Source organism: Hydra vulgaris, chromosome 06 (assembly GCF_038396675.1).
Source record: "Hydra vulgaris chromosome 06, alternate assembly HydraT2T_AEP".
In the NCBI taxonomy this organism is placed as follows: Eukaryota; Metazoa; Cnidaria; class Hydrozoa; order Anthoathecata; family Hydridae; genus Hydra; species Hydra vulgaris.
In genome coordinates, this window is record NC_088925.1 from 41641318 (window position 1) to 41669293 (window position 27976).

General features: G+C 27.8%; 2 protein-coding genes across 2 annotated transcripts; both read right to left on the reverse strand.

Moving 5' to 3' along the window:
* LOC100198377 (gamma-aminobutyric acid receptor-associated protein) lies at positions 1-27974 on the reverse strand. The gene is made up of 3 exons (XM_065800162.1): positions 27738-27974; positions 17797-17875; positions 1-735 (listed from the first exon to the last, which is right to left on the reverse strand). Exons 1-3 carry the CDS (start codon positions 27825-27827, stop codon positions 551-553), a joined length of 354 nt encoding a protein of 117 aa, XP_065656234.1. The 5' UTR covers positions 27828-27974; the 3' UTR covers positions 1-550.
* Positions 21445-24375, reverse strand: LOC136082070 (uncharacterized). Its single transcript, XM_065800648.1, has 3 exons — positions 24042-24375; positions 22404-23921; positions 21445-22175 (listed from the first exon to the last, which is right to left on the reverse strand). The coding sequence occupies exons 1-3, from the start codon at positions 24310-24312 to the stop codon at positions 21445-21447; spliced, it is 2520 nt and encodes an 839-aa protein (XP_065656720.1). The 5' UTR covers positions 24313-24375.
* Positions 27975-27976: the final 2 nt, after the last annotated feature.

Genomic DNA, 27976 nt, shown 5'->3' on the forward strand with positions numbered 1-27976 from the left:
TCAAGGACATTAATTTATTTTAGCTGTAAAATTGATAGTTAAGCTTCTAAATAACACCATTAATAAAATTACTAAAATTTACATGATTTGTGCATAAAACATTTGTGCTAAACATAAAAGATTTTTTCATAGAAATTAATCGAAGAAAAGTTTAAAAAAATGTTTGCTTTTACTTCGCCGCATCTAACATTCGAGTTAATCTTTGAACAGATGTTCCTTTATTTACAACCTTAAAAAACCACACCTTTTATTTATACAAGTTGCATAAAATAATTGCTTCCATAAAACATTAAAAAATTGGAAGGCTTTCATTGTATATACAAATTTTCAAACATAAACATATAATAAAATCAAAGAATGCACACAAGCTTATAGCTTGCATAAGAGCTTACAGTTTACATAAGAGATTCCAAAACATTTTTCTTCAAAATAATTTTTTTAATGTAAAAAATGTATGTAAATTTACAATAAACAAAGAAATCATGTTTTTAACAAAAAAACAAAACAAACAAAAAACAACGAAAAAACAATTTAAATAAACAAACTATAATTATACGCCATAAACACTTTCATCACTATAAGCAAAGTAAAGAAAAAAATCTTCTTCATGATGTTCCTGATAAAGTTGACCCATTGTTGCACTTGTGGGAGGTATAACGTTGTTTACAAAGAAGAAAAGGGCATCTTCAGCGCGTAAATGAATTCGTTTGCGGATCAAAAAGTAAAATTGGCCAACTAAAAATAAGAAAGGTTAAAATAAGAAAGGGTAAAATAAGAAAGGGTAGAACTAATAATACTTTTTTATAAGGAACAAAAAATAAAAATAAATAACATTCTGTCATGATGTTATACACTACACTTTAAGGGGATTTAATTTACAGTTGAAACTCTGGTATATAAAAATTAATTATGAAAACATTATAGAGAAATATCAAACTTAAAATAAATTTGCTACATAAATATAACATGGTAAAATGCCAAAAAAACTAAAAACAGAAATGATATAATACACTAAATTAATAAATTTATATTAATGAAATGTTTGTGTATTTAAAGAGAGATTTTTCCATGAAATATGATGCAATTTTTTTTTAGTGACAGCTCATTTTTAGAGGTTTTCAGTTTAAGTTATTTTTACTTCAAGTTTTTTTAATTATTACATTGAGATATTTTAAATAAAAATATCAATTTTAGTTTTAGTGAAATTTGAAGAAACTCCAATAAATGGAAGTTGAAAATATCTTCAATTAAGATTATCAAAATGATTTTTAACAAATGGATTCATTTTTAGCAAATAGATTCATTTTTTCGATAACAAAGTTTAATTTTCAAGACAATAACTTTGAAAATATTTTTTAAAACTAATATAAGATTTATTATGCCCTTATCAAATCTAAGCCATGTATGGTTAATTCAATCAAATGACTTAATAGCAATGGGAGAGTGGCTCAGGCTTGGCAAATAAAGCAGGTCTAAGTACATTTACAAGACTTTGATTTTGTCTGAGAGTAAGAGAGTTGTTATTCGTCACTATAGGAATGCCAAAAATATTGCAATATTTTTTTGCAGTAAAAAAATGAGTTTTGTTGTCTAACAAAATTTGTGGATTTTAAGTCCAGACTTAAAATCCACAAGCCACTGCAAGCCTTAGACTATTACAGAAAAGAGATCAAATTAAAAAACGACAGCTTATTCTAAGCCATCAAAAAGTGAAGACTTTTTGTCAAGACAAGAATATAAAGTTTAGTCTACAGCAAATAGAGCCGCTTTAGATGTAAAATTTTCATGAAGTTCATTATTGTAGACAAGAAACAATACAAGAGAAAAGATAGAACCTTTGCGGTACACCTAAAGTTACTGGTAATGAAGAAGAAAGTAGGCTTTTGAAAATGACTTTAATTCTGCAGTTAGAAAAAAATGATTTAATAATCTTAAATTTTTATATGAAGAAAGTAACATTAGTGAAAAGACTAATAGTGGATAGTTGGAAAGGTCAGAGTGTTTTCGAGAGTTTTTAAATATTGGAACCACTTATTTAGCAAAAAAGTTCTGAAGAACACTTTTGTAAGACTCTGATGGAAATGTTGTCTGAACCACAAGGCGTAGAAAATTGAAAATTAACTTAAGCATGAGTGGGACCTGGAGTGACTTGGACATCTAACAATTGGTTAATCAGTTTAACTGGAATGGCAGGAAGAGTCAAATTAAAGGAAAAGTTCTTTGCAAATAACTCTGCCTTATTCCTTAGATCAGACCCATGAATTAGAGATGGAATGTTAGACTTACTTTAGTCAATAACACATTTAAAGGTTTTCCAAAAGTCTCTAGAAACTAACATCTAAGATAAGATACAAGATTTAGTAAACTGAGTATAATGTAGCTTAGCATCAGACAGGACCTTTTTACATTAACTTGCAATAATAAAAAGACATTTGTTATCAATAAATACGCATTTGTAAAAATAATAAAAAACGATTACAGTTTAATATAACAACTGCACAAGAAGGTGAAAAACGTGGAGTAGACTGAGGCTTGATTAAAACCAAGATAAAGAAATACAACTTTCATATCTGCTTGAATCCAGGAGGTTAGGTAAGAAGCGCATTTATGCATAAACAATATTGATATACATAGATATAAAGTTATATGCTTGCTATTTATTTAGATGCTGACATACAATATTGTTACATACTTGTAAAAGCTTTAGTATTTACATGGTGTAGTATTTGTTGAAAAAAAAAAATGATTAGATAGATATGCGGTATGATTCTAAAAAAACAAGAAAAGGAGCCATAATCTTAGACAGAGATTAGAATAAACATTTTATGGACCAACAGTTGTCAGAGAAGATTAACAGGATTTGGGTATCAGCATGTAGGGAGGTAGCAACTTCAGGAGAAAATGGTAGAGGTAGAAGTAAGGAAACTTGGAGAGAGAACATTACATATAGTATGAATGAGTTTTAGTTAAGGAAAGAAAATGTTCAAGATTTTTTATATAAAAGAAACAGCATAAAAGGGGAAGGCTAAAGCTTGACAATGATGATGATACAATGATACGATGATAATAACAATGATAACAATAATGACGATGATCATGTTAATAATGATGATGTTGATCTAATATAAATATACATACACACATATATATATTTATACAAAAATATAACATGATTTTCAAAATATACTTTCAAAAATACACTTTAGGATGTATAATTGTTTATGCAGCCCCAGCCCCAAACTCAGCCCTAACTATTTTATATTAAACATGGCCCCAGTCAAATATCAACCCAGGTTACTTAGTACTGGCCTGCCAGAAAATCCAAATTAAAAACTCCAATAAAAACAAAGTACCTGAAGTGAGCCAAACAGTGGCCCACTTCAACAACAATAACAACAAACAACAACAACAACAACAACAACAAGATATTTATTTTCCTCAAAATTTACAATCATATGATTACAATAATATAATAATAATAATCTTATATATTATTGTCGAATATAACAGTAGTAGTGTTAGTAGTGCCCGCTTGAGCGTGTTTGACATGGAACTCTTGACAGCCATTGCGAATGAGGAGAAAAAGTCACAGCACTTTTTTTATAAGAAAACGTGAGCAAAAGTTTAAGCAAATATCTAACTTATGTAAACTTCAAATTATGTAATGCTAAAATATATTATAACACATATCAAGTTTTATAGATTTAAATTTTCTTGAAAACTGCATTCCTTAATTTTGATTTGAATTTATTTACCAGTTAGTAGAATTTTTTGTTTATTAACTAGCATAAAAACCTTTTACAACCAAAACACATTAGTGGCCAAAGTGGTTAGGTCACAGAGTTTCTGAAACAAAGCGAGCTGGTTTAAATCCTACCATTAGCACTTTTTTTTTTTTTTAAAACCTTTTTTGAATTTTCTAAAATACAAAATAAAACACTTTTGAAGTTTTATAGAAAGCATATACATAACATATGTAAAGATATTATATAATATAACAAACAAAAAAAAGTGATTTTTTAAAAAAGCTTAAAAATTCTATTTTTGTTTTTATGTTAATGAACAGTGTTGCGTACAAATGTCAGTAAGTGTAAACAGGCGGTATTTGGAACAATTGTTTATAATATATGTATAATATGAGACAACTTTAAAATTTTATTTTAACAATTAAAAATCTTTTTTGCTATAAATGTATACAGTCAGATTGAAAAAAATTCAAAATTTATTACACAAAGGGAAAGCTCTACGTATGCAGAAAAGTTGAGTATAATAATTTTTTTTGCTCTTAAAGCTATTTTTCAGAAAGAGTTATTTTACTAAAAAATAATGAAGTAAATAAAGAATAGGTATAGAAATGATCGGTGTGGAATATATTAGTAGAAATGGTCAATTTGGCAAAGACCAGTATTTTACAGGTCTGTAAAGCTAGGATATATATATATATAAGGAAAAAGTATAGTAAAGGTCGGTGTGGAATAGACTTATAAAGATCCATATTTTTATGGGTACGGTCAGCTAGTAAGAATATTAATAATAAGAATATTAGCATTAGGAATATTTTAAATTAGGAATACTATAAATAATAAAATTATCATGAAATATCTTTATTACAAAAAAATATAATTGATTGACAAGGAAGGTGTCACTTATGCAGAAACCTGATCAAAGAAGGAATCAAGTAAATATTTTAATAATATTAATTAACAAATTTTTTTAAAGCTTTAATGCTTCGAACTCATACACAATGCACACAAGATTCCGATTTCATCCACTGATGTGAAATTGAATACTTTCCATACCTTGAAGTTAGAAATATAAACATAGAAATGTACATTTAGCTTTCCATTATTAATGTTTCTAGTTTAATGTGAATGTATAAATCAAGTTTCTGTGAAAAAGGTTATAATAGAGGAATTGTTAGGGAATCAAAAACTAGGAATTTATCAGGAATTTAATTAGGGAATCAAAAACAAAAAGAAGATTAACATATCTAACAAGTGCTGACAAGGTAGAAAGTTTTTGGAAGAAGTTTTTTGTATTATAAAGTTGAAAATTTATTATTCAGATTTACTCAATAACAATTTATCAAGTCAATAACAATTTATTAATATCACAGCTGTTAACTCATCTGCCAACCTGACAGAAATTGAGATAAGACTAAAAATTGCAAAATACAGACTCTTTAGGGTAGTTTTACCAACATAATGGTGAACTGTTGAAAGCCATCTATATGAAAATTCCATGAGAGATTCGAATCTATAAAAACACCAAAATATTTAACAATGTGTGTTGGATATAAAATTTTTTTATTAATTTTAGTTTTAGTTGTGTGATCATTGTATAAAAGTTTTTGTCTTAGAGGTGAAAAAAAAAATTAGATTTGTTTTTTTCACAAGGAATGATTAATATGCAAGATATTAGTATCATCAACAAATAAATGGACTGACGAGAAGTGGACAGAGTTATTTAAATCATTAACATATATCAAAAACAATAAAGAGCTAAGAACAGAACCAACAAACAATTTGGGCAACACGAAACTATGTGTTTATTATTTGATTTGTAACCATTAATGTTAACAAACTAAAGTGGGCCAAACAGTGGCCCACTTCAGGCTTCAGGCGGTTTGATGTTAACTTCTAGAGATCAGTAAGTTGGTATTATTTCATCACAAATGAGACATAAATACCATCTTCTATAAAATAAAGAAAGACATGCATGGGTGTTTAGGACGCTTTTTTTATATATTTATTTTCTATATATGTTTTTGACAGATCTCCTGGTCTGGTTTTATATATTTTTGACAGGTTTACAGGTGTTTTCTAAACATATTTTTGAAAGGTCTTCAAGGTCTGCTTCAGCAATAAAAGCACTTTTAAAATTTTGAAGAATTAAGACCTGTTTGTTGCCATAGAGAAAAGTTTTATCCACTGAGGTCTTCATATATATATATATATATATATATATATATATATATATATATATATATATATATATATATATATATATATATATATATATATATATATATATATATATATATATATATATCACTGCTTGTTTTAAAGCGTTAAGTTGCAGGCAATTTACGTACGAATTACATATGCCTAGAGCGATTTACATAAAGCAACTTTGATATTTTTTTAACTTTTTAATTGCTCTATTAAGCCGTAAGATAAAAGAAGTAATTGATTAAAAAAAAAAACACATTGACAATTATGTAATAAAGTTTGAATGACAATTATGTTGGATATATGCGCTATTTACTAATGAAAAAACTTAAGCTTTATTAAGCTTTTTTTAATCAAAATATATAGTATACTATATATTTTGATAAATAATGACAAATTCTATAAAAAAAAAATTAATAAAATTGTTTATTGTTATTAGTAACAAAAAACAAGTTTATTCAATGTTTGCTTTGTATACAAAGTTACTAAATGAAACTTAAAAGAAAACCATAAATGAAATATTTATAATTAAATGTTGCGATAAATTTTTTTATGTATCATTTTTTTATTTAGCAAGCCCAAGTATATTTATTTATACAAGTTTTTATAGCATTAAAAGAAATTCCTTAAACCTCTATTGAACAGTAAAAACAAGTGAATAACAAAAAACAAAAAAGTTATATTTTATATTATTGCTGTTTATGTTATTTTTATTTTGTTTTATGGTAATGATTGATTGTTTTGCTTGAAAAGCGCAAATATTGAACGCAAACACGCTTGAAGCAAACCAATACAAAATATATAATAAAAATAAGGTCTTGCAATGTCATACTTTATATAAAATATTTATTTATTCAAAATGTATTTATTTTTTACAGCAGCTTTACATAACTAACAGTTTATGTGCTATTCAAAAAATGAACAGAAAAATCCTTAAAGCTTAAAAAAAAAATTGATTAAAAAGTTATTTAAATTATTCTTTTAATTTTAAATATGTTTAAGGTATGTGTAATATTCAGACTTTCCAATAAAGTTAGCACACAAACCGATCTTTACCCGTTTTATTTATTAGTAGAAGATATATTTACTATTAAGGTTTTGTATTAACTCAAATATTATTAAATTTTTGGAAAATGCATTTTTTTTTATTTTTATTTTTGGAAAGAAAGGATGCAGACAATTAACTGTTATTTGCAATATTTAATTGACACTCTGTTGATGATGACGATGTTTTCTATGAACGAGGCAATAAAATTGTCAAGAAAACTTAAATTTAGATAAATCAAGAATAGAGTATAATTTCCACTCAACACTTTTAACGCATCAATAAGGAAATGTCCTAATGAAGGCACACATTGCAGACTCCATGAAATTTATAACAAGGCACATTTTAATGACAGTTTTTATTCTTAACTAATGACTATTTATATTTCTATATAAATGAAGACAAACTTGAATATATAAAAAGTTTACTTTTCCTATTCTATACCAAATTTTTAAAATTAATATAAGGATAGTACTTTGAAAGTAAGAGAGTTACTTTGAAGACTTTTAATAGATGGGAGTTTGTCAAGGATTTTCAAATTGAAACCATTACAGAAAAATAAACTACTTATGTAGTTAAAATCATATGTAAATTGTGTGCTCTTCATTGAAGTACTATTTTATTAAGAACTAATGGAGCAGTAAGAGCAGCTGCCTTACGATTTATAAATGGTACGAGTAATATTAAAAAAGATAGCACTAGTAGACATATATCAAGTAGGACTCGCCAATATGCTATACAATTAGAAAATGAAGATTTTGACAATAATAAAGAAGGAGCAAAAAATGTAAGGGTTTAATTTAAATTGTTGATGTTTTATTTTAATAACTTCTTCTATTTTCAAGCAATTTCAATTTAAAAGCAAATAAGTTAATAGCAGGCCGCTGAGAGCAGTCACGCTCTGGGACAGCAACCCTGATTGGCGACCTTATTTATTAAAATTTTTCTATATTATAGATGAAGGACCTTTTTTTTTTTTTAAGGTACCTTCTTTTCATTTGGCACCCCTTAAAAAATTGTAAAAATTTAAAGTAATTTAACTTTAACAGTTTTTTTTTAATAATATTTGTTGTAACTTAGTGAATATGAATCCATAAAAAAAGATTTTGTTTGTTTGCAACCTTCTGATACAATTTGTTTGTTTAATTTTTTTATTTGCTTCTAAACTTTATTTTTGATTATTAACTGTAATTTCTTTTTTTTTAAATAATACTTTAATTTTAAAATGTTTCACACACTTGTAAATTACGCGCAGTTCCTATAGTCTTTGTAGATGGTACTTTTCATTGCTTAGTAACACGTTACTAATTGACAAAAATGACATTAAAAAAATGTTTTTAATTTATTTTAAATTGTTTTATTTTATTGAAAATTTGTGTGTAAATAACGTTTTAAATAATAAAATGCAGGCAAAATATTTTTTTGAAAAAATTTTTATATTTTTAACAATAACAATTGCATAATGTAACCTTTCTAAGGGCCGAAGAAGTCATTTTTTTAAGACCCGAATTTAATTGAAAGACAAATTTAGACTATTTTAACGAATATTTGCCACTCTTAGACCAAACTTATAAGCAGAGTGTTAACTAGCCTGATGGCATCACGTATAATGCGGAATTCCCAATTTTTTTAAATTTCCCAAAGTTCAAAAAATTATTAAAAAAACAACCTTTAATCCTGTTATTAACAGATTTTAAGTGTTACGCAAGAAATGTAGAAATACTTAGTAAACCAAGAAAATAATTTAGTTGAACGAAAACAATTACTTTCTTTACTAAAGAAAAAGCGAAGGAAGTCATTCAATTCAAAGTCATTCAAAAAGCGCGGCAATTTCTTCAAAAATAAAATAAAAACTGTATTTTTTAATTGACGACGTCAGTTGTTCTTTGGATTTTTTATTTCGCTTGTTACTTTGTTTTTTTATTCGTGTTTTTATTTTAGACTTTTTATTTACAATACAAAAATTTTAAACTAACGAATGCTGTTTATCTTTAGTTAAGAATATAACAAAGATTTTAGCACAGTAATTATTTAAAAAATGACTTTGGTGGATGTAAATGTCATTTCAAAATTTCATTAAATAAAAGAATAAAAAGTTTTTATTAAGGTAATTAAAAATTCTGTTAGTAAATTAAAGCATTTTAGTGTAAGCATTTTATTATTAATTAAGTTAAATCATTTGTGTTTGTAAATGTTATAAATTATTTGCGTAAAACAAAAAAAGAATACTACATTTACATAAGTTTTTACAATTTTTTTTTAAATTTACAAATCAAAAATTTTAATAAACATAAAGTTTAATTTACTAAAACAAAATTAACAAATACAAATATCAATTTTTTTATCAAATTATACAACTTAGAGAAATTTGTCGCTATGATTTACTTGCGAATCTCCCCCGGCCGTAGTTGTTTATTGAATTTAATTGTAAAATACAGTGAAAGTTTTTCTTACAAACATTTTATTTGACCAAAAAATTTACTCATAAAATATAGACGTTTTATTTGACTAAAGTAACGAAACCTTTTTTAACAACGCAAATTTTTTTAACTTTTTATCCATTCTATTCGAACAAATTTCCATTCTATTGAAAAACGTTTCGCTTCAAAGACCTTGATATTCTTTAAATCTTTGACGTTCTATTAGTAATTTCTATTTAAGTAAATAAAATAAAAGCGACAACAAAAATGCCTTCAAATAATGGAAAATACTATTTCAAAAAAAATATAACAAAATTCAATCAAAAAATATTGTAACGTTATTTGAGAATATAAAGAAACAACAAGTGTGCAAAACTATAGTCAACAATGGAAATCAGTAGTAAGCAAAAGTCCTCATCAGTCTGCATCTATTGTTAGCGAACGTCCTCATCAGTCTACATCATCAGTAAGTGAAAGTCCTCATCAGTCTAAATCAGTAGTAAATGAAAGTCCTCTTCAGCCTACATCAGCAGTAAGTAAAAGTCTTCTTCAGTCTACATTAGCTGAAAGCGAAAACGATGTATACGCAATTCCTTTAACTTCAGTTCTTGGAAAAAGAAAAAAAAACAAAGTCACACCAGCACAAATACCAATCAAAAATGTAGATGACCTACGAAATAAAACAACAGAAAAGTATGAGATGTTTTTTCCCGATTTTTTTTATTCGTCATCAAAACAAGGTTGGTTTTGTAAAGTTTGCATATCGTTTGCCCCTGGAAAAAAAAGTAATCGTGCATTTATTGAAAACCCTGGCAAATTTGCAGATCACCCCTCGGAGCGTGCGAAAGATCACTTAAATACACATAGGCATACTATAGCTTTAAAAAATAAACAAGCTTTTGATGAAATATCTAAGCAAGACTCGAGTATCTGGAAAATGCTGTGTGAAAATACTCTTGCAAAAGAAACATTAAAAACAAGTAACTCTTGCTTCGTTATTCAAACCGTCTTTAGAGTCACGCATTTGTTAATCAGGAAAAACTGGGCACATACTCATAATTTTTCAGACATTATTGAACTTATTGCTGCGTGTGGTTGTAAGGAAGTTAAGGCGCACGTTTTGTCTGGCCCAGCAAACGCAACATATATGTCTCCAAAATATATTGCAAAGTATATAAACATTATCTTTGATTTTGTCAAAAATCCTTTACTCTAGTCACTTAGAAGAGGTGGGAGTTTTTCTTTTTATTCGGATGAAACTTCTGACATTACTTCGATTGAACAGTTAACTATACATGCCACTTTCGAACACAACGGCATCGTTAAAGAACATTTTATAGGGATAGTTCCTTTAAGTAAGCTCACCGGTTCTAGTCTATCAGCTCCAAATGTTTTTGATGTTATTCAAAATTTTTTTAGAGCTAACAATATCTCATTTAAAAATGCTCGCTTTGCTTGTATGGACACAACAAGCGTCAATTCTGGTGTAAAAGGAGGTTTAAAAACATTGAAGATGTTGTGCCACTGTGTGTTTAGATTGGGTGTACAAGTCACAAACTTGCGTTATGTTTTAAACATATTTTGAAAGACTTTCCTACTATTATGGAGGTAGATATTTTTTTACTTAACCTATGGAAGTTTTTTAAATACCGCACACTAGCCATGCATTTGTTGCAAGAATGCTCCGAAATCTATGGAGAACTAGAATCCATAGTTCCAATGTGTCTAAGTGTAGCTCGTTGGATTGCACACGATCGAGCTTGTTTAGTTGTGTTCAAAGGTTATAAACTTTTACAAGCTTTGTCAACATGTTACACCGAACAAAAAGAAGCAGAAGCACTCGGGCTATTTATACAAGCAAATTCACTATCTAACATTGCAACAATATTAATGCTCTTAGATGTGTTTGAAGCGATTCACCCACTTGTGCTAGCACTACAAAGTTCGCAAGTAGGAATTAGTCTCAGCGACATTCCAACTTATGTCAATCAAGCAAATCATAGTTTAAATGATTTAGTTTCGGGTACTCGACGAAAGTATTTCACGGACAAAAATTTTATTGAAATGAAATCAGCGACTGATGAAATAATTTTTTCGTTACCAGCCACAAGCCGATTAAAAAAAAATAAAAACTTTGACCTAAGTGAGTTTGAGTTAAACATTTTTAGATCTTTTGTAAATAGTTTTAAAAGTGAACTAAAAAACACTTTCGCGCAAATGGAATTTTGGCAATCGCTTTCGATTTTTGACCCAAGACGATTGCCTAAAACACTCAGCCAACTTTCTAGTTATGGTGAAGAAAGCTTAGAGCAACTTATAGCTCACTATGGCAAACCAAAAAGCAGTAACAAATTTGGAGCATTACACGTTCAAGTTCCAGATATCTCAGAAACTGAGACAAAAACCGAATTTAAAAGTTTCAAAATTATGTTATTTAATAAACGCCGAGAATGGGAAAACAGTTTCGATATACGTATATTGAAAGAAAAAGATCAAGAGATAGTAAAAAAATTAATTAAGTCAAGAAACAATTTTACGCCTCAAGAGTTATGGAAAGTGATTAATAATGACCCTGTTTTGATAAGTGTTTATGCTAATTGTATGTTTTTGACTAAGTTACTCCTTATATTTCCTTTGAGTGTAGCTTGCGTTGAAAGATTTTTTTCAAAATTGAAAATAGTTAAAAACCGTCTTCAAAATCAGCTAAGCCAAAGCACATTAGAAAGCTTGATGATGATTGCAATAGAAGGTCAGAAGGAGTGTTTTGACGACGATTTGTTAGAGTACTTTGTCGACGAGTTAAAACGTAAAAATCCAAATATGAGAATTATGTTGTAAATTGATAGTTTACAACATAAATCTCATATTTTGATTTTTTTATTTGAGACTACAGACTATTAGTGAATATTTATTGTTTGTAATTTTTTTCACGAAATATTCATGGTGATTTATTTGTATTCCAACTGTGTTTTTACAATTTTTGTTTGTTGCAATTTAAACTAATCTAAAAGTTCTGTTGTACAAATTTAAATTTTATACTTACAATAAAAAAAAGTAAAGGAATAAGAAAGAATTCTGTATTTACAGCCATACAAGGTTATTGCAATTAATCTAAGAAACTTTTGAAATGGAGCTTTTTTTTTTTTTTTTTTACTCGCCAGCCGAGCCGACATCAGCCTAAATTCCCAATCTGATGGAAACGCGGTATAAATTTTATTCCTGAGTAACACTCTGATAAGATGGAATTGAATTTTCTATCAAACTAGATGTACTGGTTCTATATAAAATGTTAAATGCTATTTTTTATTTTTTTTTTCTAATTATTTAATTCTTACAAATTAAATAAATGCTACAACTATTTTTATATTTCAGGGAGTGGATATTAAGAACTTCTTAATGCCAGAAATAAAAATGTTTAAAAGTTAGGTTACCAAACTTGGCAATTTTTACAATATATAGAAATGAAAAAATTCGAAATTCGAAATTTATATATTCAAGTAACTTACTAATGTAACTTAACAAATAGTTTTTTACTTTTAGTAACTTACTAAAAGTAAAAAACTATTTGATTATAAATTTTTCCAGCTATTATATATTGAAGTAATTAGAAATGTCAATTTTTTTTATTATTAAGTTATTTAGCATTTACGTTTTGCTGTTAAGCAAATTTGGCGCTGTTATTAACTTATATTCTTTTCAAAAACTTAACTAGTAATTGTATTACCACCATATTCATTATTGTTGATGATAGAGTAAGCACTTAAAAAATATTTCAAGTGAAATAAAAATGAGCGTTTTATCAATAAAAAAAGATTCGCTTCCCGCTAATTTTTTTTGTACCATGAAAAAATGTCTTCGCAAGCAAAAAAATAAAATAAATTGATAATATTTGGTAATCAAATTGATAGAGGTTGAACTCTGTTTAAAAATCATTTATATATATATATTAACAGGTGGATTTTAAGAATTTGTCAAAAAGCTTTTACTTAAATCCATCGTCACAGAAAGAAATACTCATGATAAATTGCTACCGCAATCTGGTAAAAATTGCCTATGAAATGGGGTGCCATCCTACAATGCCTCATTCACATTTTTCTGTTCTAGTAAGATTTAAAACTTTTCTGACATATAAGTGAAATGCCATTTTTACCATTATAACATTTTAATTAACTGTTAGGGTAGAATAGGGTATTATGAACACCTTAAGCCAAATTTGGAATTTTTTCTAAATTAATTATGCTTAATCCAAAATTTTTTGAATTAACAATTTTTAGGGGTCACTATTTATGATTTACTTAGATACTTGGACACACAAAATATTTTTCTTAAAAACACAGAGGTTTTAAAAAGTAGCCTAAGTGCTCATACTACCCAGACCATTTGGTAATATGAGCACTTTAAATTAAGTTTAAAAAATAATATTTATTAGGCATAAAAAATAACAACATAACAATTTGAACTAATTTGTAGAATATAATGAATCGTTATAAACAAAATTTATTATATAAATCATTAAAAAATCAAATTTTAAGCCATTTTTTATTGAAACAAAACTACTTTGTTTTATGTAACAACAACAACAAAAAAAAACAATAAGATTTTTTAATTCTATTAACTCAAACCTTGAAAACAATAAAATTACAATTTTTTTGAATTTAACTTAAAGATATTTTGTACTGTTAAATATTAAAATTTTTTGCTATGTTTTGCTTTTATTCAAAAAGCAATCAAAACCACTGAAATTTTAGGACTTTAAACTAGGTAATTTTAATTAAAAACACTGGGTAATTCGTATTACACAAAAATGTTTTTTTTAAAAATAAAGTCAAAACTAAATGTTTAATAATGAACGATGATATTTTGCGTAATGATAATATTTTAACAAAAAATTGAACAGCGTTTTAATTAGACGAGAGCTGCTATTTACTACATATAATTTTACGCAACTTATACTGATTCTTGTTATAACCATATTGTTCTCACAATTCCATATAAAGTTGATTCAAAAATTATAAAGCAACTTTAGCTTCACTGCTTACATCTTAGAAGTTTTTGGGTATGCTCATAATAACCAAGGTGCTTATGTTACCCTAATCTATCTTATTTGATTTATTTTTCTACATGTATATGCTTACAAGTTCTATTTTTTTAATGGATGCGTTTAACATTTTTATTTAAAGTGAAGTGTGCAAAATTAACTGGCGCAAGCTTAATTAAACGAAATGAGAATAGTCATATTGGAAGAGAAATGATTAAATGTTGTGCTGACTCCGTACGTGAAAAATGTGTTGAAAACCTTAAACGGTGCAACTTCTTTCTATTCTTAGTGAAGGTAGTCAAGCAAGAAAAACAGGCAAAGAAAAAGAACTGGTCTTAGTTTGAACGGATAGAAATAGTATACCGATCTACATGGTCACAGAGTTGCTGGACATGTCACTCTTTGGTGGCAGTGACTCAAACTCAGTAACTAATGATATAAACAGCATATTTGAATCAGATGCATCATAATTTAAAATAAGATCTGAACATTATACTAACAAAGTGATATGTGCAACTGCAGATGGTGCAAGTGTAAATTTTAGTGTACATAACGGTGTACTGACACAATTACAGCAGAGCCGCCCATGGTTGATAAAAATCCATTGCATTAATCATAGGGTTGAATTGGCAGTAAAAGAAGGATTTAAAGAGGTCCCTGATTTTACAAAAATTGGCGACTTTTATATTGCTAACTACTATTAAGAAACTCTGGTAAATTAAAAGCGGAAGTTGAAGCAGTCTCAAAATGCCTTGGTATAATACACTACAATTTACTAAAAATTACAGGAGCATGGTTTGTTGGACATAGGAGGAAAGGAGTTTGTAGTCTGTTACAAACATGGCCAGCTTTTATTATGACAAGCAAAATTATACAACCGAGCAAACAAGTATTCAAACTGTTGCGAAAGTAAAGGGGTTATTAAAATCATTTAAGTGCCATTCTTTCCCTTGAAAAGTTGGTTTGTACCTAGACAGCTTAGATGTTATAGTTCTAGTCGCAAAAATATTTGAAACTAATGAGTTATTGGCTTATAAAATTCCAACAGTTATAAATCGAACTCTATTAGAGATTTATAACTGCTGGAATTTCAAGCGATAGGAAGAGATGATGAATTTATTGAGAGTTTTATAAACCGTTACATGGTCACTAATAAAAATGATGTAGAAGTTTCATTTGCTAAGGCTGGCGATAAATGAATTTATAGTTTTTGGAAGTATGAAATTTATTGATCCAATACATTAGATATATGAAGACCCAGAATTGGGAGTGCCGGAAATCAACCTTCTTAGCAATTATTTTAAAACGCAATTAAAAAGCGTTGATTTTCAAAGAGACACTGCATTAAGAGAATGGAAAAAAGTAGTGCGGCTAGTTAAAACTGAATTTGACTGTCACCTGGTGCGCAGTTTGTGGAAAATTATTTTTCAAAAATACTATATTCAATTTAAAAATGTATGTTGCCTTGTTTCATTAATTATGAGTATATCTGGATTGAATTCACAAGCTGAAAGGACATTTAGCACTGTCACAAATTTATAGAATTTATAGTTTTTAGAATTTATAGTTTTTAGAAGAATTATAGAAGTTTTTAGAAGATTATAGTTTTTAGAATTTATAGTTTTTAGAAGTATGAAATATATTGATCCAATACATTAGATATATGAAGACCCAGAATTGGGAGTGCCGGAAATCAACCTTCTTAGCAATTATTTTAAAACGCCATTAAAAAGCGTTGATTTTCAAAGAGACACTGCATTAAGAGAATAGAAAAAAGTAGTGTGGCTAGTTAAAACTGAATTTGACTGTCACCCGGTGCGCAGTTTGTGGAAAATTATTTTTCAAAAATACTATATTCAATTTAAAAATGTATGTTGCCTTGTTTCATTAATTATGAGTATATCTGGATTGAATTCACAAGCTGAAAGGACATTTAGCACTGTCACAAATATTTTATCAGAGTTTTTGCATATATTTAGCGAGTTCTCTCGCTAAATATATGCAAAAGCGTAGAAAATGTCTAACTACAACATCTGATTAAGAAGTTCAGAAAAGTTTAGTAGACTTTGATCAAATAATTGAAACAAGCGATACAGATGACACAGATAATGATACTGATAGCAAAGATGATATTTTAACTGACACTCTTCGTGAAATGATTAACTGATAGAAAGTATATATTGTATAATATTGTATATAAAAATAAATATAAATATATATATATAAATATAAATATATTTATATAAATATAAATATAAATATAAATATAAATATATATATATATATATATATATAAATATATATATATATATATATAAATGTATATATATATATAAATATATATATATATATATATATATATATATATATATATATATATATATATATATATATATATATATATATATATATATATATATATATATATATATATAAGTTTATATAGATAATAAAATTAAAGTTTATGCTTGAGTAGAACTTAACTGTCAATTTTATTTTAAAATATTATTAAATATTGTTCAATATTTTAATTTTACTTTTTCTTGAAAAAATAAAGAGCTCATTTTTATCGCAATGTTTTTTGCCATTCGGTCCTATACTATTTTTTTTTTCTTTTAATAAAAATTGTAGACGAATTCTAAGGCTGCATCAAATATTTGCAGAATACATACGTTTTGAACATACAAAACTTGCTGTTAACAAATATAAATCACTGGTAAAGTAAATAAATAAAATGTTAAGTTTTTAATTTTTTACTCCCTAACTTTTTAAAAATAAAAAATTGTTTTTTAGTAGCAAAGCAGAAATTAAAAACTAAGATATAATAATAAAAAAAAAATCATATTTTAAATAATAAATTAATTTTTTAATGCATATATTAATGTTGAGAATAAAAAAAGTTTGTTAAACATTTAAAAAAACTTTATATTTCATTTAATTATTTTATAATAATTTAAAAAATTTAAAGAAAATAAACATTTAAATATAACATTTCTTTATTGTTTTTTGTTAATTGAGTTATTATTTTTATGGTTGCGTTTTGCGGAAATATATAATATTGCGGTAGTTTTGATGTCTTTAAAAAATAAAAAGAATTTTATGACGTCAAACTCACATTAAGCTAATGCATTAAGCATTATAAGTATATGTGTATATATGTATATATATATATATATATATATATATATATATATATATATATATATATATATATATATATATATATATATGTATATGTATATATATATATATATATATATATATATATATATATATATATATATATATATATATATATATATATATATGTATATGATAATACTGTTATATCTACTTTCAAACCTGTTAAATCAGATGGAACAAGATATTTCTTTTTGTCTACATCGCCAATACGAGCTTTAGGTGCTTTCTCCACAATAACCTTAACCAAATAAGATAATAAAATAAAAATACAACCTAAAAATACACACTCACACATAGGTTTTTTTTTTTATTTTTGATTTAAATAGAATTGAAAATTAAACTTAAAAATCTATAAACTAGATATCATTTTGCTAAATTTAACAACAAACATAATACTTCTAAAACATGGTTTTAGCAAAAAAATTTTAATTGATTTTCAAACTAATTGTTGAAAATACAAATTCTTTAAAGAGTCATATAATTAAATTTTACTTAAACATTTTTTCCTCAAGCCAAAAAAATTTGTTTGATTTAAAAACTAAATAATATTGTTTAAAATTAAACATTTGCATTTTTGGCATCATTAGGTGGTGCAGAAATGGTAAATAAAAAAAAAGAGGAAATATCTAGTTACTCCTGGTATAACAGAACTTGTTGGAATTTATGTAAAAGTAGAAAGACACTAATTTTTGAGAAACAGATATAGAAGATTTTAGGTCCATCAAGTGCAGGACTTTTCAGACAACCTTCTGTGACAACAGATAAACTTGTCAAAGTTCAGTTGAACCCTGGCTTATCTATTTCTGCAATGAAAAAACTTGATGAAAGCCATAAATCAAGTAAAAAAAAAACAAAGGTTGCATTCTTTTCAAAGTTTATTTTGGCTGTACAGCAGCTTGCTGCTTATTATGCTCAATTGCAAACATCACCTCAACAACAATATTCTTACCAATGGGCAGTAAACTTCCAAGTTCTCATTGACATAAAACTTTTTGAAAAAATCAGTATTGAATCAGATGATTTTTAAAAACTTCTCTGCAATCATTGGTATTGACACAAAAAGCAAAATCTGTTGTCCGCCAAGATAAAAAATTCTCAACAATTAAACATATATAAAACCACTACTAATGTCAGCAAAATCACATGCCAACATCAGCAAAATATGGTCTTAAGCTAAAATTGAAAATAAATAATGTCACAGCTTGTGACATTAAAATATTGAATTTTCTTGTTGGTTTAGTCTTGTTTTAGTTCTCATCCATGTATTGTATCATGTATTAGTGTGATTTTGAATCAAGGAACCTCAAAATTTGAGTCAGTTTAAAAAGCCTGGGGTAGCATGAAAAAGGCAAAACATTTTGGCAAAATTGGATGGATTATTAAACACCAAAATATGCTATTCATAAACCCACCATCCTTAGATCTGATGGTATGCACATTCTGGATGTGATACCTTCATAGAAGTTTATCTTCTGTTGAAAATTTTGAACCACTTTTATTGAAACTTAATAAGAAACTTGGCCAAAAAAAGATGAATAGGAGTTCTATACATTACAATTATCCCAAGTGCCACCAAGGTGGAGAATTTGCAGGGAACACCTGCAATATATTACTTAAGAATATAGATCTCCATCAGCAAATGGCTGAAAGCAGAGTATTAAGGTGAGCTAAACAAAGCTTGAAAACCCCCTAAAAAAGAACAGGGTGTGTAATAGTTGCTCCATAACCTTATTAGTTGGTGTATATAATGTTTTAAATTTTTAACGTCATCTTGCAGTGCTTCAGATGTCCTAATATTTTTAAATTTTTTTAGGGAAATAGCAGTACTTCATCCTGCAGGGCATCGAAGGAGTCAGCAAAAAATTCCTAGAGCTATCTGGTTTTTGGTTAACCCTCCAAAGCTAAAGAGACTCAGCTGCCAACAAATTTGGACAATGCAAACCAATTTATAAGTATGAGAAAAGATCCAAATGACAGTCAATACTCTGTGTCATGCAGTATTCAAAGACATGAATGATAGAGAGCATAGCAAGCATATCACAGTGCCAATCATGGTAATTTCACACAAAAGATATGTAAAGTAATTTAGAATGCTCTGTAGCATTAATATAGGGACTACAAAGAAACTTGTGTTGATGCTAAAATGCCAAAACCAAAAAGTCAATAGTTCATCATCAAAATATCACAAACGTATCAAAATCAATAAACAAGATAACCATTGCGAATTTCAGTGTTACCAGGAATAGTAAAGCATTTAATATTGATAAGAAGCAGGTAAAGAAACAAATGCGACTAGAACTACCAAATATAGTTAAAATATGAGACAGATATAAAGCTTCAGTTCTTTTTGCAGCAGCAATTTTCAGTTCAACATTGCAAGTTGTGGGTCTTTTGTCAGTTCAACATTGTAAGATGGGGTACACGAAGGATATAAATAAGAATAAGCTTGGCAGAAAATCACAAAAGTCTGAAAGTGATTACAAACCCAAGCATTCCAGCCAAAACTAGGATGATCCAAAGCAGATCATGAATATCATACAAGAAAACAAGCCATAAAAGATTTTGATTTAAAGCATTCTTTATCAGGTGACAAGCTCCACTTTGCCATCCTGTGATGCTTGCTGTGGTATCAAAACATATTCCTGTAAAAATGATTCACACAGCCACAACTTGAGCGGTTATATAGCATCTGTGGTGGGTAAAAATATATAAAATCATCCAAAAAAAATAATTTCAACACCCTTACGTCTCAGAATTTCTTTATTTTTACACCACTTGCAGTCCATATCAAAAAAATAATAACTGCGAAAATTTTAGTTAAAAATACCAATGGGTTCCAGAGATATCGTCACTTGAAATAATGCTGACTCAGCATTTTAGTGATTATAGTGATAAAGTGACTACAAAGCAACTTTGACATACAGTATCTTCATAATGGCTTGGGGAAGTTTCCTAAAATTTGGTACTCTAATAGATTTTAACTTGAGGAATCCAAAAAAAGCACCCTTAAGACTCGTTTTATCTCAAGAAATGCCTCATTTGTCCAATTTTGTTCAAAATTATTGACTTGTAAATTAGTGATTTTTGGAGGTAAAATAAAGACTGTGGCCCAAAATCCCGAGTAAAAAGTTTAATTGTATATCATTATTTCATCTTAGGTCTACTGAAAAAAATTAGATTCATCAATTGTCTCTTAAATACGTGATCAAAATTTGCATTTAAAAATGGTGTCTTTTTAGAAAAATTTAAATTTTGTAACAAAAGCAATTAAAATATTTTGTAAAACATTTATTTGAATAAAACATCAAATAGTGTTATTTATTGACTAGTTTAGGATATTTATATTCATGGGCCAAGGAAGACGCCCTCCCCTCCCACGGGAGGCCCCCACGCCGCCCCCCATCTCCCTAGATTTTTTAAAATTTTTTTTTTTTACATAAAATGAATAAATAATAGTTGATTGTTAAAATACATTTTAAAAACATATTTTTTCAGTTTAAGTTTGAGAAACAGTTTATTTGCGTTACTTCAAATCGATAAATACTTACCTCTTATTTCAAAGATCTTTTTACGATTTTAAGTCATAAATTTTAAAACCAAAGATATTAAAACGTTTTTAAAACATTTTGACAATCAATATCTTTATGTAGTTTTAGACTAATATAGTCATTGACATAATAAGATGGGAGTGATTTGTGATTTATTTAAAACCCCACCCCTCCTTCTCAGCCTACAATTCAAGAACTTGAAAAAAATAAAAGACATTTTAAATGCAAAATAGGTAAATAAAATAAAAACAAAATTATTTTAAACATAATTAATTTTTTTTTGTAACCAACAGTTTATATTCTTCAAATCTAAATCAGACATGTTGTATGTACGACCTGATATTGTTCGCGGTGTAGAAATTAGGCATATAACTTTAGAATTGAGCACCCAACACTCATCAGTTCTCATTGGCCAAAAGAAGTTTTTACCTGGTCCATGTGGATGCATGAATCTGACTTTTATATCAAGCTCACTTACATCTTCAGCAATCCCTACCCACCAAAATCCATCATAAAAACATGCAATATAATCCATTTTTTTAATATTTAATGAAATATCTATATAATGTTTGCTTTTTGGAATGATATCAAATATTTCAGTGCATGCATCAGTACTTATTTTTTTATAACTTATAGTGTTTGGAGCAATTGGAATAAAATGATGATACATGCTTGTGCCAGGAACTGTTCTTCCACCTAAATATCTTTTTTCTAATTGTGCTCGTGTTTGATCAATTTCTTCTTTTGAAAATAACTTAAAATAAATTCCATTTATCTTGGCTTTACAAAAGGAGTACATTAAATTAACATCTAAAATCTGCCCAGTAGTTATTTGTTTTAGACTTTCTTGACATACAACTCTTTTAACACCAATACCATCACAGGGGGATTTACCATGACTGGTAGCAAAAAATACCCATTCAGCATTTAAATCAAAGTCTTTACTGTGATGACAAAGATTGATAAAATTTTTAAAATTTTTAAATTGTGCTGCACAACCATCGGAAAAGTATTTCACACTTGATACATCAGGTATACATCAACTTAGTTTCTCCGCGCAGCGGCCTTGCTCGGCAAGGTTCGTGTTTCGGAGTTAAAGAGTTGAGAGAGGGTTGTACCACGAATAATGACTAAAAAAAAAAAAAAAAAAAATATTAAAAAAAAAAAAAAAAAAAAAAAAATGAGTATCCTCCTCGACTGTAGTGGCCCCCCTCGGGCCTTGGGGAGGTGAATAATCTAAAAAAAAAAAAAAAAAAAAAAAAAAAAAAGGTAGATTTTCTTTGATATATCTAGTTATATCTTCCTGAGTCTTAATAAATCCTGTGTCATGATCAACATCTTCTGAAAGGTAACAAAAAGATTTATGTTTAGGAAGTTTGTTCTCTATAAAATAAAGTACAATTGTATAAAGTGAGCATTGACTTTTGCTCCAGTGATAACTTTGAACCTCATCCTGAACAACATATTGATAGTTTTCAGCAAAATCTCCTAAAATTAAGCATTCGTTTTGGTTAAGATTTTCTTTACAGTTTTTTAAGTATCTACTTTGTGTTTTTGCAATATATGAATGAGTGGTAAGGTTGTCAATGCTGTCACATAATAAATCATTAAATTCATCTAGTGGCAATGACTGTGAAAGTAGTGTTGTACGATCGGTACTCTGCCATTGCTTAAATACTACATCTTCTTCATACTCATGGTCCATAAACTCCTGCACTAAAAAACTTTTTAACACTTCAATACCAGGGCATTGGTTACATCGATGCAACATACATTCTGCATTTTCAAGAGAGCAAACAATCAATGCCATGAAATCTTTATAACTTTTATTCCACCTAATGGCATCAATGAGAAATTTTGTATTTTGGTGATGTATGCAAACACATACATTGTGAGTACCTGACGCATTAGTTGTAATACACCATTTAGGTTTAAGAGTACAAAATTTTGACAAACTGACTTTGACGTTAGGGTAGTCTTTTTTAAATGCAACATGTAATTCATTAAGATTGAGTAGCAATAATCTTTTTTGAACATGTTGGTTTTTCTTAATACTTACATAATCTTTTTTTCCTGGCATCATTCTTGAAAATTCATCACTTTGATAAAAGTTAATCACTAAATTAACTGTTTCTGGTGAAAGTGGGTTTCCAGTTTTTTTTCCGGGTAATGATAGAATTCCATTCTCATTTTTAACTTTTCTTGCTGTTCGAACAAAATACTCAGACACTTCAAAGTAGCTTGATATCTTTTTACGTGTCCATGATTTTGGTGCGAGTGTTAACATTTGCACCTTATGGCAATAAGAGTCAGTCTCTGAAATTTTATTTTTTATTTCATACATTAAAATGTCTAGATCATGGTCATTGTTAATGTTGTTGTTTAAAATGGGGCTTTTTATTTCTGTTGTTAAAAAAGTTTCTTTAATATTATATGCTAATGAGACCATTTTTGCAACTCTGTCAATAGTGTTCTCAAACTTTTGTTTTGCTACAGGCAATTTGCTGTGTTTTGAAAGACTTTTTAGTTTGACTGGTGAAATTCCAAGCAATTCTATAGTGGTATCTAACTTAATTTTTTTCTCACTTTTGGATTCCCATTCCTCCTGTGAATTTAAATCTTCATCAGTTTCTATTGCTTTTTTGTAACATTTACTGCAGAATTTCCAACCTGGGGTTACATAAACATTATTTTTTTGCAAATAGTTTGCCATGTCTATGGAAATCTTTATATTACCTAAAAAACAAATTTAGTTTTACGTGGTTAAAATAACTGAAATTATCAAATATTTTATAAATAATAAATTGTTTTCTTTTAATTTCCATATCAATTCTGTTGTAAATAAGGTAAGATTACCTTTTATAGCAATTTTTTTACTTTCCTTGTGTGTTCCAAAAGGATTGCAACACTTTGTAATTTTTCTCTCAAAATATTTTCCATAGAATTGCTCATGATAACAACATATAATTCTTATTGAACTATACTTTTCCTTTAAATTTGCTCGCCGTATTATTTCTTCTTGTTTTTCACAAGGAAGATCTTTAAATTGAACAAAACCTTGTTTTCTTGAAAATCCAATTTTGTGGCAATGAATGTTAAGACTTTTTCCAATGTCACATTTCTCCATATTAATTATTTTTATTATTTATTACCTAACAAAATAATATAAAAACTATAAAATTAAAAGTAATTCTTTAAGAAAATACAAACAAGTAAATACCTTTAAAAAAGACAAAACAAAACTTATATTTGTTTTTTATATAAAAGGAGGTTTTAAGTCACCAATTTGAAATAATGAAATTTTATTTTTTCAAAATTAAAATTAAATTGTATGTTTTTGCATTATTTATTCATTTTATGCAAAAAGAAAAAAAAAAAAATCTAGGGAGATTGGGGGAGGGGCGTAGGGGCCTCCCGTGGGAGAGGAGGGTATCTCCCTTGGCCCATGACTATAAATGTCCTAAACTAGTCAATAAATGACACTATTTGATGTTTTATTCAAATAAATGTTTTTAAAAATATTTTAATTGCTTTTGTTACAAAATTTAAATTATTCTAAAAAGACACCATTTTTAAATGCAAATTTTGATCACGTATTAGAGAGACAATTGATGAATCTAATTTTTTTCAGTAGACCTAAGATGAAATAATGATATACAATTAAACTTTTTACTCGGGATTTTGGGCCACAGTCTTTATTTTACCTCCAAAAATCACTAATTTACAAGTCAATAATTTTGAACAAAATTGGATAAATGAGGCATCTCTTGAGATAATCGAGTCTTAAGAGTGCTATTTTTGGATTTCTCAAGTTAAAATCTATTAGAGTACCAAATTTTAGGAAATTTCCCCAAGCCATTATGAAGATACTGTATGTCAAAGTTGCTTTGTAGTCACTTTATCACTATAATCACTAAAATGCTGAGTCAGCATTATTTCAAGTGACGATATCTCTGGAACCCATTGATATTTTTAACTAAAATTTTCGCAGTTATTTTTTTGATATGGACTGCAAGTGGTGTAAAAATAAACAAATTCTGAGACGTATGGGTGTCATGGTCTGGATGATTTCATATATTTTTACCCTGGTGACTCATCTAGTCCTATACAATTACCTAGCTACTGCAAGAAGTTTGGACTCAGGACCTGCAGCAGACATAAGCAGGACAGGTGGACAATCAATAGAGTTAAGCTAGAGACATCGATTTTCTGTCCCATCAAACAACAGATTTTGATGCTTTGTAACATTTTTTATTTGCTATCAATATCTTTAAGAATTTACTGTTTTTTGTTTATATTATAACCAAAAACAGTAAATTATTTATTGTCCTATTTTCAAAAAACAACTTGCACAATGTTTTTTGAAAATAGGAAATGCAGTGAATAGGTTTCTCCAGCTAATCAGGTTTCATTCATCATTGAAGCCAATATCATAGTAGCAATACATACAATTATATTAGTGTGTAGTTTTTTTTAACTTTAATGACTATTAATAAAATTTCATTAAAAACACAATTGTTGAACGAAAGTCTTGTTAATAAAATGAGTTATACAAATTATTTTGAAAGATTTAAAGTTATCATAAAAAGTGTAGAACTTTAAATAAAAAAATTAATATATATAATATATAAAATAATATATTACAAATAAACTTTATTTGGTTTACACAATATATAAATTTAACTTTATATAATTCATTAAAATATATAATTTACTAGTTAAACTTATTCTATATAATAAATTTTTTTAACTTTTCTAACTTTTTTAGTCAACTTTTTTAGCGCGTATTTGAAATTCATTATTACTGGGACTTACATGGAAACATATGTTAACTTGAATGTTCTCAAAATATCTGACAAACTGCTACAAAATATTATAAGCATGGTCAGGAATAGCATCCGATCACACACCATTCCCGACCAAACCTGCAAACTGAAGCCCTCACAGCTTAATTTTTCTGTATGACATCACTGTGCTTACCCAAGTATGCAATTATTAAACATAACAACTAAAATTATCAATAAAAAATCAGCAGTATCCAAACTGGCACAATGAAAATATCCTGCTACTGGTAACATGTAACTCAGTTACAGTTACCTGCTTTATATCCTGCTGCCTTGTAGGATATGCTTTTTGAGGCAAAGGCTAGAAGAAGCCAACCCTGACTTAATACAGCCCCTGCCTCAGGGCTCTTGGTTGAGTAAAGGCTAGAGATAGTGTCTCGATAAAAATACTCATTTTGGGCAGATGTTAAATGCATCTGGCTACTGTCTTATAGAAGGCCTCCTAGGCAAAGACTTAAGGGGTAAACAGATTCTACCTGTTGACCAGCCTCACACCCCTTCTTGATCTATTATGCTGGTGCAGATGTATTTATAATACATTGTTTCCAGTTTAGGATGTTGAATGCTGGATCTTCTTGACTCAATGCATGGTTTTTTTTGTGTCTCTGTTTTTATGACTAGGCGATTCATTCTATTATCTCCAAATGAGGGTACAGCTCTAAAACTCAGTTTTATGGTTCTGAGGCTGGCTGGTAGTCAGGTTTCCCAAACTATGTGATAGCTCTCAGAGAGGCTGATTCCATCAACAGCTGTAAAATATCAGAGTACTAACAGTGCCATGTTAGGCATGGGTGGTGTCCCTGTTCATACTTTTGGTGTGCAAGTTTTTTTTTTCCTTTGCATATCGCTTGTTTTGATTTTGTAACTTCAGTGCATGATCATTCATGAAATTCATTTAAACGATCAATGATACATAGTCCAATCCTGTAACAGAAATCTTTACTAATATCTAAAATATTATTAAAAAAAAAACTAAACTGCTGAAACTTATTTTTTCCAAGGAATTAAAGTTTATTTATCTAATAACTAAAATTTGCAATTTTTCTGTTCTGTGCGTGACTCCGCTTCAAACTTAATTTATTCTTTGGTAACACTACTAATGTATACTATTCTTTGCTTACAAAATATTTTATATAGATTAGAATTAAATGAGAGTAAATTAGAGATCTCCAGTTTTATTTTTATGAAAATAATAGACAAAACATATATGAAATTCTGTGCATGATTTTTTGAAAATGCCCAATAAGAAAGCACCAGTATTTGCTTAGTTTTGATTTATAGTCAGATAGTCAGAAATGATTTCCAATTATTTTTATTTGTCTGATTTACTAGACTATTCAAAAGACAAGACAGCTCATCATATATTTTATATATTTTTATAAATTTTTTATGGACATTACCTCTAAAATAGAAGTTATGATATTGGAAATTTTTTCCAAAATTAAAACCTCAAAAGTTTAATCTAATAAAACCAAAAAAATATGTTTGAATAGATTTATTTAAAAAATATAGAGCCTTAGAAGTTATAGAAACAATAGTTTTTTTCTAAACTAAATATATCAAAGTCAAAAATACAGCCGAGGTACATCATCCTAATGAGTTTAATAGAATAACTTTAAATAGAGTGTACTTTTGCTTTAGAGTAGATATAAAAGAGTGAAAGCATTTATTATTGGCTTTTAATAAATTAATTAAAAAAAAAACTCACAGGAACTCTGTCAGGATATTTTCTCCTGATTTTTTCACCTTCAGATCGCCGTTTTTCGAAAGGATGCTCTTCTTTGTATTCCCATTTCATGATACCAGTAAAGTATAAAAAAAAATTGTATCTAAAGTATAAAAAAATTGTATCTAAGTAAATTGTTGTGTAAATGAAGAACTAAGATCAGTTACGTAGTTTGTATTTACATTTAACTCGCTTTTTTATAATTCTATTATCAGAGCCAA

Bases quoted from the DNA above. Each gene is read 5' to 3' on its own strand.
- LOC136082070 (XM_065800648.1), bottom strand. From the start codon at position 24,312: ATGGAGAAATGTGACATTGGAAAAAGTCTTAACATTCATTGCCACAAA. The intron at 23,922-24,041 runs GTAATCTTACCT...TTTGTTTTTTAG, and splicing joins TAAAAAAATTGCTATAAAAG to GTAATATAAAGATTTCCATA. The intron at 22,176-22,403 runs GCCCGAGGGGGG...ATGGTTGTGCAG, and splicing joins AGATTATTCACCTCCCCAAG to CACAATTTAAAAATTTTAAA.
- LOC100198377 (XM_065800162.1), bottom strand. From the start codon at position 27,827: ATGAAATGGGAATACAAAGAAGAGCATCCTTTCGAAAAACGGCGATCT. The intron at 17,876-27,737 runs GTGAGTTTTTTT...TATTTGGTTAAG, and splicing joins AATATCCTGACAGAGTTCCT to GTTATTGTGGAGAAAGCACC. The intron at 736-17,796 runs GTTTGAAAGTAG...TCTTATTTTTAG, and splicing joins TGTTCCATCTGATTTAACAG to TTGGCCAATTTTACTTTTTG.